This window comes from Panthera tigris, chromosome E3 (genome assembly GCF_018350195.1).
Source record: "Panthera tigris isolate Pti1 chromosome E3, P.tigris_Pti1_mat1.1, whole genome shotgun sequence".
NCBI lineage: Eukaryota > Metazoa > Chordata > Mammalia > Carnivora > Felidae > Panthera > Panthera tigris.
In genome coordinates, this window is record NC_056675.1 from 6,428,531 (window position 1) to 6,442,215 (window position 13,685).

Here is a 13,685-nt window from a genome sequence, read left to right on the forward strand (position 1 = left end):
GCTTCACGGTACTGGATTGTCCAGAGCGAGGCATGTCCAGCATCCCTGGAACCACTAAGTGCCAGTGGGGCCCCCAATCATGGTGGCGAACAAAAGCTCCTCGGGGCGCCTGGGTGGCGCAGTCGGTTAAGCGTCCGACTTCAGCCAGGTCACGATCTCGCGGTCTGTGAGTTCGAGCCCCGCATCGGGCTCTGGGCTGATGGCTCGGAGCCTGGAGCCTGTTTCCGATTCTGTGTCTCCCTCTCTCTGCCCCTCCCCCGTTCATGCTCTGTCTCTCTCTGTCCCAAAAATAAATAAAAAACGTTGAAAAAAAAAATTTAAAAAAAAAAAAAAAAAAAAAAAAAAAGCTCCTCAACAGACCTCCTGCATGCCCCATGGAGAGCCAGAGCCCCACTGACCATTGAGGGCCCACCTCCAGCTAACGGGTGCTCGGGTCTGCCCCTGCCTCACCTGGCACCAGGGCCAGGGACTCAGTAGCTGTTCCCTGAAGTCAACTCGACCCAGCTCAGAAGTGATGGCAGAGAACTAGGTCTGTTCAGCTGCTTCTGCATGTCTTGTGGGACATACAAGATCTTTCCTTCCAGAAAACCCTCGACGACCTGCAAGCTGAGGAGGACAAGGTGAACCACCTGACCAAGACCAACAGCAAGCTCAGCACCCAGATCCATGAGGTAATGCCCTGTTGCTGGGGCCAGTTCTATAGCTCAAGGGCCAGATCTGTCATGGGGCCCAGGGTCCTCAGATACATTTGGGGAATTGGACTGACACGTCCCCCTGAGGAAATGAGGGCCTTTCTGTTGCCACAGCTAAGGAACCAGGCCCAGTCTGGTTCCTCAATTGCATTCTGGCCTCAGACTCACCCCACTCCCCTCAACACACGTGTTTTCTCTCGCTCTTCTTGTTTCTGCAGCTGGAGGATAACTGGGAACAAGAAAAGAAAATCCGGGCGGAGGTGGAGAAGGCCCGTCGGAAGGCTGAGAGTGACCTGAAGATAACCATTGACAACCTCAACGAGATGGAGCGGTCCAAGCTGGACCTCGAGGAAGTGGTGAAAAAGTACGCCCGTGCGGTCATTCATTTCATCCGTAACATTAGCACTTTCTGTGTGGTGCCAGGTGCTGGGCACCGTGCTGAGGGCTTCGCATGTATTAACGCACGTCCCTAGTACCCGCTATGTGCCAGGCACGGTGCCCGCTACAGAGCACATAGGGAGGGGACAGTAGGCGCTGCCCATCCACAGGGAGCTCCTAGTCTCACACAGGGCCAGCTGGGCGCCAGAAAGGGGGCTGGTACTGAGCAATGCCCCTCCCCAATAGGCAGGGAGTCTTGGCAGAAACCTGTAAGCTGGGCTTTCAAAGATCACAAGGAGTCGAGGGGTATTTCAATATCACTGCGGCAGTAACTATGGGGGACAGGTGGAGCGGAGAAAAACTGGAAGCAGGAAGGCAACCGGAAGGCTACTGCAATAGTCAGGTATAAACCTGAACTAAAGCAAGAAGCTGAGGGGATGGAGATTAGGAGACGGACAAGCTTTCAGGGGGCAGAATTTGGACGACACAACTTTGAAGTACATTTTGCCAAGGCAGTTTGACAGCTCCACGAGCTGCTGTGAGACGCATGTGGCTAATGTTGCATCGAGGCTCGTTTCTTCTGTGGCACACCCAGAAGCTGCATGTGACCTTGACCATCCTGCTCACCTACTTGGTTTCTGGTGTCTTAGTTCTCACACATGGCTCCTTGACACGTGTAACCCACATATCAGAAGGAGACAGCCTTTTGTGGAAAGTTTTTGGAAGGAAATTTTCCCTAAAAAGGCAAAGCGCCCATGTGATTCTGGAGCCCCTAGAATGTAAGCTCACCAGGGCAGCGATTTCTGTCTGGTTTATTCACGGATGTGTCCCTGGAGCCCCAAACAGCATCCGGCAATAGTAGATAGTCAATAAACGTGTGCCAGATTAACAAATGCATGAGTGAGTGGGAGGCCTGTGCAGCAGATTTTGAGGGCTTTTGTAGGGCGAGACCTTCTGGGCTGTCACTGCAGAGGGTCAGGGGGTTAGGGGATGAATGGGTTTCAGCAGATTCAAGGCCTCCTCCGGTAGCCCAGGTTCTGTTCCCTCACCAGCTGGCTGGTATCCCCTCAGAGCGCCTCCTCAGGAGATCACACCTTCTCTTGCAGGAGGGATATGGAAATCAATTCTGTCAACTCCAAGTATGAGGATGAGCAGTCTCTGAATTCCACACTCCAGCGGAAACTGAAGGAGCATCAGGTGTGTTCAGGACCGAGAAGGCGCAACTCTCCTTTTGAAATGCCCTTCCAGGCACCTTGACCCCCATCAGCTGCTTGGCCGCCTGGGTTTCCTGAGGAGCAAGGCTGCCCCAGAGTCCTTGACACTGATCCACATTCACCTCATGCAGGCTTAAAGTCAACGCCCCCACTATGAGGACAAGGCCCTCCACAATCTGCCCCTGCCCCCTCCCTGACCTTGTCACCCAGCGTTCCCGCCCCCCTCTCCCTAGCCATGCTGGCTCCTTGAGGGGTCTCATACCCCGGCCTCTCCCCTGCCTCAGGACCATTGCACATACTCTCTGTGCCCTGTTTCCCTCTGCTTTTGACAGTGTCCATCACATGCTCAGCCCCTTTCCATCACTTCCCTACTAAAAGGTCAAGTGGGTAAGTCTGTAACTTCACACAAAAGAGATAAATCCCACCCCTCCACCCCCACCGATTTGTCTGCTAGGCCCGAATTGAGGAGCTGGAGGAAGAACTGGAAGCTGAGAGGGCAATGAGAGCCAAGGTAAATGAACTACTTCTACACTTACTTGAGTCTAAGGACCCAGTGCCAGCCACGATCCAACCATAAGTAGACACTCCACTCAGGAAAGCACCAGAGGGGAGGGCAGGTTTCCAACTGAAAAGCCCCTCACTGTTTCTTGAGCCCCTACCGTGCATCAGGCACTGTGCTACAGGTGCAGTATTAATTAGGATGTAAGGCGTAAAGATACGATTCGTGGCGTGGCCCCACCTAGTGCAGGCAGAGGAGACAACATGAGCCTGGGAACTCGGAGAACTGAACTCAACAGGCTGACGAGGGAAAGAATGTCTAGACGGAGGGAATGAGACGGCACCTCCCTGCACAGGTACAAAGATGTTAAAGGACCAGCAAAGAGTGGAAGGAGGCTTTAGATGAGGATGAGACCAGAGAGCCAGTGAGAGAGGAATCGTCACGCACCTAAACTCCTGATTCAGCCAAACGGGGGCCGGGGTAGGATGGGCAGGGAGACCCACCCAGTGCAGGGAGGAGGACAGAGACATCCTTCACTGAGTGTGTGGGGTGGCAGGCAGAGTGCAGAGCTCCCAAAGTGCGGGCCCCCAGCCCCACAGACACCATGCGGTCACTGCAGTCTTTACCAGAGGGAGGGGCTCCCACATGGCTCCCCATCACGGTCACCCAACCTCCCCACCCCCAGGTGGAGAAACAACGCAGCGACCTGTCCCGGGATCTTGAAGACCTCAGTGACAGGCTGGAAGAGGCTGGGGGAGCCACGTCTGCTCAGGTACCATCCTTGTGGAGGGGACGGGCCCAGGGACCCCAGTTCCTGCCTGCCTTCAGGGAGAAAAAAAAACCTGCTGGATGAGAAGCAGTGAGAATAGGACCAGTTAGTTATTGCTGAATTCCTGGGGCTAACTTGAGGAGAGAACAATTAATAATAAAGAAGAGGCCAGAGAGGGGCTGGTTTGGTCCCCTCTCTCCTGGGGATCCTTAGCTCAGTGGTGAGGACAGACGCGGCACGGGACTGAATGCAGAGGGCAGACGTTGTAAGATATAACGTGTCTTTCAGAAAATGTGAGCTGCAGTAATGCCAGCTGATTAGGGGAAGGACTGCCACTGTGCAGACAGTCTGTTACAGTTCCTAAGAGGGGGCGTGCCATGCAGGGCCACACGGGAAACAGCAGGGTCAGTAGCGGCAGAGGCAGGGGAGAATTGCAGGCAAGAGCCTTTATTGTGGTTTCTGAGGAAGGAACGGATAAGGCAGAAGAAGCAGGCTTAGGACTGGTTAGTTTGGATAATTTCAGCGGGCTCTGGGGCACCGGGGCTGAGCCCAGTTGGTACCTGACCATGGGGGTAATGAGAGCAGGGGGACAGTGGCTGAGAGTATGAGCACCCCAGAGAGGAGGAGCTGGAGGTGTGCGCTATAGACTGGTTGCTTTGCACTGGAAATCTAGCTGTTTGCTATCTCTAGGAGTTAGCTTACCCTGGGAGGGGCTGTTGTCCAGGGTCAGCAAAACCCCAGAGGACAAGGCATAAGAATACAGAAAATAAAGACATGGTTAATACAGAGGGGTAACCCCATACTGCCAGGGCCGGAATCCAAGTTGGGCCTCTGGTGTGGAATGCCTCTTCCTCCAACTCACATAAAGGCATCACGGAGACTGACAGAAGCTTGAAACTCTCCTTCTAATTCCGGATAGTCAGGTCGCTTACAAATGTGGCCCCTGGGTCAGAGCTGAGAGAAGGAAAGTGGATGGGGTCCCTTAGCACTGGAAGGCTAGGCATCCTTTCCCGAGGCTCCCTGGACTGCACACCCCACTCCCTCACCATCCTGGCCTCAGGCTGCTTGTTGTAGGGGGGAGTGCTGAGAACCAAAGCTGGTATGCGGCTGTGGTCGGGGTCCTGGGAGGAAACAAAATCATCCCAGGTGGTTTGAGTGAGAGGCATCAAGAAAGGACTACATCCAGCAATGCAGGGAAAGTGAAGACAACGGGACAGGATGTAGGGCACCAGAGGGGTGGGAGGAAGCACGGTCATGGGGCTGTGACATCGGGAGACTTGGAGCAGGGCCTACCTGGGGGGTTCCTTCTGGAAGCTCAGGGGGAATCTGTCCCAAGACTCTCCCCTGCCTTCTGGTGGGTTGCTGGCAATCCTTGGTGTTCCTTGCTTGTAGCTGAATCACCCCAACCTCCGCCTTCATGGTCACATGGCCTTCTTATGGGTCTCCCTGGATCCAAATCTCTCCCCTTATAAGGACAACCAGCCATTGGGTTAGGGGCCTCCCTAGTCCAGTATGACATTTTACCTTGTTTACATCTGTAAAGACCCTGTTTCCATCCACAGGTATCTGGGGTTAAGAACTGAGCATATCTTCTCGGGGGGCACAATTGGACACACAACACCATCTAAATGAATCCTATGGGCAATCCACCCAGAGGCTCGGGACTGACATCTCAATCAAGACATCCTATTAGAGGGGCGCAGAAATATCGGGGCACCACTGAGCAGGCGGGCAGCGTCTGCCCTAAGGAGACCAGTGCCGGTCAGTTCTGCTAAAGCCCTGCTTCTCTCTCCCAGATTGAGCAGAACCGCAAGCGGGAGGCAGAGCTGCTAAAGCTGAGGCGGGAGCTGGAGGAGGCGGCCCTGCAGAGTGAGGCAGCAGCCTCCACGCTGCGCAAGAAGCACACGGACTCCATGGCTGAGCTGACGGAGCACGTGGAGAACCTGCAGAGGGTCAAGGCCAAGCTGGAGAAGGACAAGCAAGTCATGAAGGCTGAGATCGACGACCTCAACGCCAGCATGGAGACAGTGCAGAAGTCCAAGGTGAGGTGGGGGGACCCCCCCCCCGAGTCACAGGGACGTGCCCCAGCATCTGGCTGCTTCACACATATTCCCCAAGCCCCCAGCAAGCCCGGGGCATGTTCTAGATGTTGTGAAGGCAATCGAGATGAGCCTGTCACAGATCCCACAGGAAGGTGTATAACCTTGGCCAAGTTCATAATCTAACTGTGCTCTTCTGTAAAATGGAGATAATAATAATCCCTGCTTCACAAAACTGTTGTGAGGGCTTCAACAGTTCCTGGCACATAAGAAAAGATCAATAAATGTGACAGACTAGGAAGAGTGACAACAGAAATGCATGCATCACCATAATGAAAAAGTGATACATGGCAAGAAGGAAAAGCGAGTAAGCCATTCAACACGCATTTATCAAGCAGCTGCCACAGAAAGAGCCTTCTTGTGACATGAGGGAAAGGGGGCTCCAAGGGTGAGCAAGGATGATGCTTTGGGGTCCCTGGCTCAGCCAACCAGAATCTCCAAACTTCAGACACTCATGAGGCATCTTCACAGTTCTCATTTTATCCGCACACCCTGGAACTAAGGCTAGTATTTTTTTCTTAAATTGGCCCATTGCATTTTCTTACTGGGTGAGGTCCTCAGGGGTCCAGAGTGGCTAGAAAAGGGGGATGAGCCAGAGAGTGAGGGTCTGTGTGCCAACCCAAAGACTCTAAGTTTATGTATAGAAATGATAAGGTGGGGCAGGGCGAGGGGGGTCGGGGGAGATGGTTCTGAGATAGGCACGTTCTAGAAGGACGAGGGAGGTAGTCTAGGAGGCTGCACTAGGGGAACCCAGGTGGAAAGCAGGGAGGGTTTGGCCTGGCTTCTCCATTTCCCCACTGGGTACATCTTCCTTGAGCAGATGAATGCCGAGGCCCACATCCGAAAGCTGGAAGACAGTTTAGCAGAAGCCAACGCCAAGGTGGCTGAGCTGGAGCGAAACCAGGCAGAAATCAATGCCATCAGGACCCGCCTGCAAGGTGAGCATGCCTCTCCCTGCAGCTTCCCGAGGAACAGTGTGTGGAACAGAACAGGGATGCTCAAGGAAACCGAAAGAGTACCCATGTCCTCTTCCCGGAGCTTTCTCAGCCTTGGAAACTTCACACCCGCTGTGATGAGACAGGAGATCTGATTCCACCCATGGAGTGCCCCAAGCAACATCTTTGCAACATAAAACAAGTGACACTATTCAAAGCATTTCCCTATCAGTTGTCTCAACCACCCTGCAAGATCAGCAGGAGGGGCGGTAGACAAAATTCAGTTTTTAAACATTTTAAAACATGACCCACATATTAAGAGCAAACATGTGTCACCAGTAAGGGAGCCAGAACATGGTGAACTTGCCCTCAAGGGGCATTTGAAGGACAGAGACTTACAGTCATTTGGGGGAAGGGAGGCTTCAATAACTTTGCGAAGTTAGACGCAGAACAGGTTAATGTCCTACCACACAGTAATACTGCAACCTCTTGGTTTGGTTTTGTTTTTTACCAGAAGAAATCCTTTGCATCCTAGGACAAAAATAATTTGTGACTTGTCACTATTCACTTAACACCTAACCTTGCAGAGGCTGGGCCCTCACAGACACGTACTCCCTGACAGAAGTAAACACTCCTCAGGCCAGTTAGACCACGTTGCAGTGTGACCCCAGAGAACCCGCTGGCATCCTTTGGCCTTATTTCCCGAATCCTGAATACTTTCTAAAATCAATATTCCCTTTGATGGATAAGAAAAGTGAAGCTCAGCGGGACGAGGTAACTTGCCACAAAACCAGAATGACTTACAGGGCAGGACTCAAGCTCGCTCGTGCTCTCCGGCTCATGCGCATCTTCCTGGCCTCCGGCCCCCACAATCAGTTCACAGATGACAGGAGCATAGGTTCTGGGACCGTGACAATTACATTTTCAAAGTGAAGGCTCTCTGCCCCACTGTTTCCTTTAAACTTCCTTGCAGGATCTTGTGCCGGGGCTGGGACTTCGTTATCTGGAGCCCTGTACCCCATGCAAGACACCTGGATGTCAGCAATGTTTGGACAACTGCTCCCCTCCTGGGCTTGCTTACTTTAGGTGGCCGGCAATGGTTCACCATTGCTCCCCCTTCCAGCCCACTTGGCCAAGTCATCATATTTATTGGGTACTTTGAGAACGATGCACTGGGATAGCTTAGGATCTGGCTGGGGAGCCAGTTTTTCATCCACTATTTCTCCCATTCCCCTTCCTGCCCAGCTGAAAATGGTGAACTGAGCCGGGAGTATGAAGAATCACAGAGCCGGCTCAATCAAATCCTGCGGATAAAGACATCACTGACGTCGCAGGTGGACGATTACAAGAGGCAGCTGGATGAAGAATCCAAGGTTTGTTTGGTGATGGGGTGGGGGCGATAGAGCTACCTTCCTGAAGAAAGTTACAGGTTATGAAGATGTAGAAGGAACATGAAAAGTGGTACCTAGGGGCACCTGGGTGGCTCAGTTGGTTAAGCGTCCGACTTCGGTTCAGGTCGTGATCTTGTGGTTTGTGACCTCGAGCCCCACGTCGGGCTCTGTGCTGACAGCTTGGAGCCTGGAGCCTGCTTCGGATTCTGTGTCTCCTTCTCTCTCTGCCCCTCCCCTGCTCATGCTCTGTCTCTCTCTGTCTCAAAAATAAATAAAAAACATTAAAAAATAATAATTAAAAAAAATTTTTTTTTTTTTAAAGAAAAGTGGTGCCTAGGTGGCTCAGTTGGTTGAGCATCCGACTTCAGCTCAGGCTATTATCTACTGTTTGTGAGTTCGAGCCCTGCATTAGGCTCACTGCTGTCGGTGCAGAGACTGCTTCAGATCCTCTGTCCCCTTCTTTCTCTGCCCCTCCCCGGCTCATGCTTGCTCTCTCTCGCTGGCTCTCTCTCAAAAATGAATAAAAGCATTAAAAAAAATTTTTAAGTCAACTACAAAACTGTAATATGCTACATGTATGACTAAATGAAAATGATGAACTCCCATATCCTCATGGACAGTAATTGGAACAAAATGAGGAAAATAAACCCTGATGGCCTGGGCTGTAGAATCGGTGTCCTTTCCCCCCTTCACTTGCTGCACTGTCAATCCAATGCTGCGGATGTCTAAGCAATGGCCCTGGGGTCCACAGAGACCAGCGGGGCCTCTGACGGCCTCCGCTGGTCCCCGCAGTCTCGCAGCACGGCCATGGTGAGTCTTGCCAACACGAAGCATGACCTGGACCTGGTGAAGGAGCAGCTGGAGGAGGAGCAGGGAGGCAAGTCAGAGCTGCAGCGCCTCGTGTCCAAGCTCAACACTGAGGTGACCACCTGGAGGACCAAGTATGAGACGGATGCCATCCAGAGGACCGAGGAGCTGGAGGAGACCAAGTGAGTGTGACCCTGTGCCAGAGAGCTGGGAAGGCTGGGGTGTGGGTGGTGCTGGTGGTCTGACCACATCAGACACTTGCTGAGGCCAGGGTCACGTCCAGGAGAAAGCAGTTCACAGGCTACTCTTAAAATTAAAAAAAAATATTTTTTTTTAATGTTTATTTATTTCTGACAGAGAGAGAAAGAGAGAGACAGAGCATGAACGGGGGAGGGGCAGAGAGAGAGGGAGACAGAATCCGAAGCAGGCTCCAGGCTCCGAGCTGTCAGCACAGAGCCCGACGCGGGGCTCGAACTCACAGACCGCGAGATCATGACCTGAGCCAAAGTCAGATTCTCAACCGACCGAGCCACCCAGGCGACCCCTCTTAAAATTTTCTTTAATGTTTATTTACTTTTGAGGGAGAGAGAAACAGAGTGTGAGTGGGGGAGGGGCAGACAGGGAGACACAGACCTCCATGCGGGCTCCAGGCTCTGAGCTGTCTGCACAGAGCCTGATGTGGGGCTCGAACTCATGAACTGCGACATCATGACCTGAGCACAGGCTCCTCTTAAAGTGGGGGCCGGGGGGGATGTGTGTCTAGATAGGAGAGCCCACTTTGTGCCCTTAGCAAAGTAGCCACTGTCAGCCTTTGGGTTCCATCCTCAAGGATTTCTACATGTCAGCATGAAAGTGCTCAGGCTCCTGCAAGGAAGTCAAGAACAGGGCCTCCACCTCCAGGCAGGGTTTCTCTGCCCTTAAAGTGCTCAGGAAGCTTCCACAGGTCTGCTAGGTCTGGGGTGGGGCCTCTGGGCGATGTTGGGAGGGCTCAGACCACACTCCCAAAGGTCCTCACTCTGCTGGTTCCCCAGCTCTGTGCTAAATGCCCTCAAAGCTTGCAAGCCTTCTTCCTCATTTGCAAACTAGAGTGGTGGACATTCTGCCTGATGGGCCTGAGGAAGTAAGAGTGGACACGTGAATGTGGCTCAGAGCCACCTTCTTGTAGAACAGGCTGGCTGGCTTGCCCACGGGAAGCCCTGCATGTGAGCCACCAGGCACCAGGCAGGGAGGGTACCCCGGCCTGCTTGCCTGTCTTGCTCGCCCCCTGGAAATTTGTGGCGACATGACAGTGATAAGCACAGAGCCCTCCAGCTGACGTAAATCTCTTATCAGAAGGTCTTCATACATTGAGCCTAAACCTGCCTTCCTGTAGCCTCCAGCTCCTGAGCTCTGGCCATTTTCTATTTTTTGCTGAGAGCGGCCAGCAGCTGCCTGGTCCCACCCCAAAGCTCACTCTAGATCTCAATCCCTCACCTCTCTCTGCCTGGACCTTCTTCCCCAGACACCCACAGGGTCCTTGCCCTCCTCTCCCTCCGGCCTCCGCTCATGTGTTCCCCTCCCTGCTTTACTTTCTCCGTGGTGCTTCTGTCTCTAGGTCTGTCCCTCGTCTAGAACAGATGTTTTGTGAAGGCAGGAGTCTTAGTCTGTTTTTATTCAATGCTGTTTTTCAAATGCCTGTAACGATACCTGACAGAGTAGAAACAATACATAATTGTTGGATGGATAGATGGATGGATGGATGGACAGACAGTGGTTGCTTTCCTCTAATACTCTCCATTTTGTCTGCATCTTCTCCACTGTGACCCCAGAGCTCAGGACCACAAACACAGCCCCCTAGCCCATGGGCTTCTATGTTTCCTTGATGGCCTCTCTTGCCCTCACCCACAGGAGGAAACTGGCCGCCAGACTCCAGGAAGCAGAAGAGACAGCCGAAGCCGCCCAGGCCAGGGCTGCCTCCCTTGAGAAAAACAAACAGCGACTCCAGGCAGAAATCGAGGACCTCACCATCGACTTGGAGAAGGTCAGGGGGTCAAAATGTTCGAAGGCTGCCTATTTGCTGGGTCCAAGGGACCCCAGGGAGCTGTTGGAAACTGTCACGTCTGGGCTTCCCAAGAAAAAACAGGTGGCCCAACAGGATAGAGCACAGGGTCTGTATTCAGGCCCACTGAACACAGGCTCTCGCCTGCAAATGTGTTTATACACTCATAATTCTGCAATCTTAACACCCATCAGGTCGCTATTCAAATAGCTCTGTGGTGAGGACAAAACGGTCCCAGGAAGTCATGCAACCTATTGTCTCTGTTCCCCTTTTCCTCACACAAACCACATAACACACACTTTGTGTGGCTAAACATTCCTGTTTGCATCCCTGGTTCAGACTGATTTGCCAGACTTCAGCCAAATTAAATAAGATTTCAACTGGTACACAGGAACCTGGTCTTGGTGTTTCAGGGCAACTGCTTCATGCCAGTGGTGAGGGGCAGAGGGGCATATCCATGTGAGAGGCTTCGGGAAAATAGCCCCAAAACCTGAAAAGGTTTTGCTCCTCCAAAATTAAGAAATGAAGCAGAAATTTACAAAATCCAGTACTGCACAGCAATAAATACATAGTTGCTGGAGTGCCTGGGTGGCTCAGTCGGTTGGTTAAGCATCCAACTTCGGCACAGGTCATGTCACAGTTTGTGAGTTGGAGCCCCACATAGGGCTCTGGCTGACAGCTCAGAGCCTGGAGCCTGCTTCAGATTCTGTGTCTCTCTCTCACTCTCTCTCACTCTCTGCCCCTCCCCAGCTTACGCTCTGTCTCTCTCTCTCAAAAAATAAACATTAAAAAATAAATACATAGTTGCTGGACACTTATGAAAAGGAGGAAAGGTCCATGAAAAATAAGGTCTGAAAATAATCAGCTTTGATTCACAAGAAAAATAACACCAAACCCATCTCTGAGTTGGACAATGACATGTAACAGGTATTAGTAAGTCATAGAGAAAAATGTTACGGGGGGTTGGGTGAATGTTCTAAATCTGGGAAGGCCACTGTGGCCCAGATCCCTCATCATACACCTAAGAAAATCCTAGCCTGGGAAGATGAAATGGACTGCCCAAGGTCACATATCTAGTAGTAGGAGTTTTAGAACTGGAGGGTAACTCTTTCCAGGCTCCTTGCCCTGTGCTTGTGCTATAAATGTTGAATTATATCCCAATCCCCAAGAAATCTGTGGTCACCAGAGTTACTGGGGAGGGCTGGGGAAGGCAGGGAGGAGGGCAGAAGCAGAGGAAGGGGCTGGAGAGTCAGAACCCCCGGAGACCATCATCCCCACCTCTCCCCAGGCCAACGCTGCGGCTGCTGCCCTGGACAAGAAGCAGCGAGTCTTTGACAAGATGCTGGCCGAGTGGCAGCAGAAGTGCGAAGAGCTACAGGTGGAGGTGGACAGTGCGCAGAAGGAGTGCCGCATGTACATGACCGAGAGCTTCAAGATCAAGACCGCCTATGAGGAGTCCCTGGAGCACCTTGAGTCGGTGAAGAAGGAGAACAAGACTCTGCAGGGTGAGTCTGAGGGCAGGGACAAAGACCCAGGCAGGGCCTCCCTCCTCCTGAGCGCATCACATGTTTGAGTACCTGGCACATAGTAGGTACACACAATAAATGCCAACTGCCTGGCAAGCAATTTGTAGAAGCACTTGGGCACTCAGCAACATGACTTCGAGCAGGTGAGTTACTTAACCTTTCTGTGCCTCAGTTTCCTCATCTGTAAATTGGGGAAATAATAATGTCTTCCTTGTAAGGTTGAGACAGTTGGAATAAGATAAAATGTGTAAAATCTTCACTGAGTAGAGTAGCTGGCAGAAATGAGGACTTAACAGATTTTAAGTATTGAGCCCTTACATCTGTCCTATGCACACAACATATACACATGGAAGATTTCTTACGTATAGGAGTCGCATGCTGGAACTCCGTTCTGTTGGATGTTGTTTGAAAATTGGTGCCTATCTGTTGAAGAATGTTTTGCTATACAGGGATTTGACTGCATTAATAAGTTTTTATGGCAGGTACACATTTCTAACCACAAAATCAGTTGTGTAAGATAGGTCAGGGTTTTTTGTTGTTGTTGTTGTTTTTGTTTTTTTGTTTTTGTTTTTGTTTTCAAGAACTGTTCTGCTGAGCAGCAAAAATCTCAGTCAACACAGGGTTTCCTCAATTCAGGTTAGGTGCCTGATGTAGGGTCACTGTAATGGAGGGTAGAGGCAGATGGTCCCTGATTGTCCCCCAAACCTGCCCAAGGTCCTATGAGTCCCTCCCTGGGGAGTTGTCGGTTCACAGGGGATAATCTCAAGAGCCCAGCATGTGAGGTATGAAGGCTCTGCTTCTGTAGTCTCAAAAGTGTGAATACTAAAGGTCTTAAATATAAATACCTGAGTTAAGATAGGGGAGAAACAACCAGAACACCCAGATCAAGGTTCCCTGGACTAGGAGAGGACAGAAAATAGGAGGGGGTTGCTGATTAGGTTCTGCTGAAGGTCCCAGGGCGCTGCCTCCTCCCTCCCACCTCCAACTCCTGGTGCAGATGAGAAAGCTCCCCGGTAACCTGGGAGTTAAGAGCAGAGGAATATGCACTTCACCTGGCTCGTGAAGCATAGGTGGGAACAAACCTTGTAAAGTAGCCCCAGTCAGGGGCACCTGGGTGGCTCAGTCAGTTAAGCATCCAACTTCAGCTCAGATCATGATCTTGTGGCTCATGAGTTCAGGCCCTGTGTTGGGCTCTGGGCTGACAGCTCAGAGCTTGGAGCCTGTTTTGGATTTCTGTGTCTCCCTCTCTCTCTTCCCCTCCCCTTCTCTCTTTCTCTCTCCCTCTCTCTCTCTCTCTCTCTCTCTCTCTCTCTCTCTCTCTCTCTCCCTCAAAAAAT

The 13,685-nt window shown here is 51.8% G+C and overlaps 2 protein-coding genes across 2 annotated transcripts in view; one reads left to right on the forward strand and one right to left on the reverse strand.

The window, feature by feature from the left end:
- KPNA7 (karyopherin subunit alpha 7) overlaps positions 1-13,685 on the reverse strand; it is a 121,001-nt gene that overhangs the window by 79,465 nt on the left and 27,851 nt on the right. The gene's annotated exons all lie outside the window — the stretch shown is intronic.
- Positions 1-13,685, forward strand: part of LOC102964128 (myosin-16) — a 61,905-nt gene that overhangs the window by 33,252 nt on the left and 14,968 nt on the right. The window contains exons 24-34 of the mRNA XM_042970958.1: positions 585-671; positions 911-1,056; positions 2,177-2,267; positions 2,739-2,795; positions 3,469-3,555; positions 5,349-5,594; positions 6,472-6,589; positions 7,832-7,959; positions 8,770-8,966; positions 10,672-10,804; positions 12,111-12,327. Of these exons, the coding sequence (XP_042826892.1) occupies positions 585-671; positions 911-1,056; positions 2,177-2,267; positions 2,739-2,795; positions 3,469-3,555; positions 5,349-5,594; positions 6,472-6,589; positions 7,832-7,959; positions 8,770-8,966; positions 10,672-10,804; positions 12,111-12,327 (1,507 nt within the window). The remainder of the gene's footprint in view (positions 1-584; positions 672-910; positions 1,057-2,176; positions 2,268-2,738; positions 2,796-3,468; positions 3,556-5,348; positions 5,595-6,471; positions 6,590-7,831; positions 7,960-8,769; positions 8,967-10,671; positions 10,805-12,110; positions 12,328-13,685) is intronic.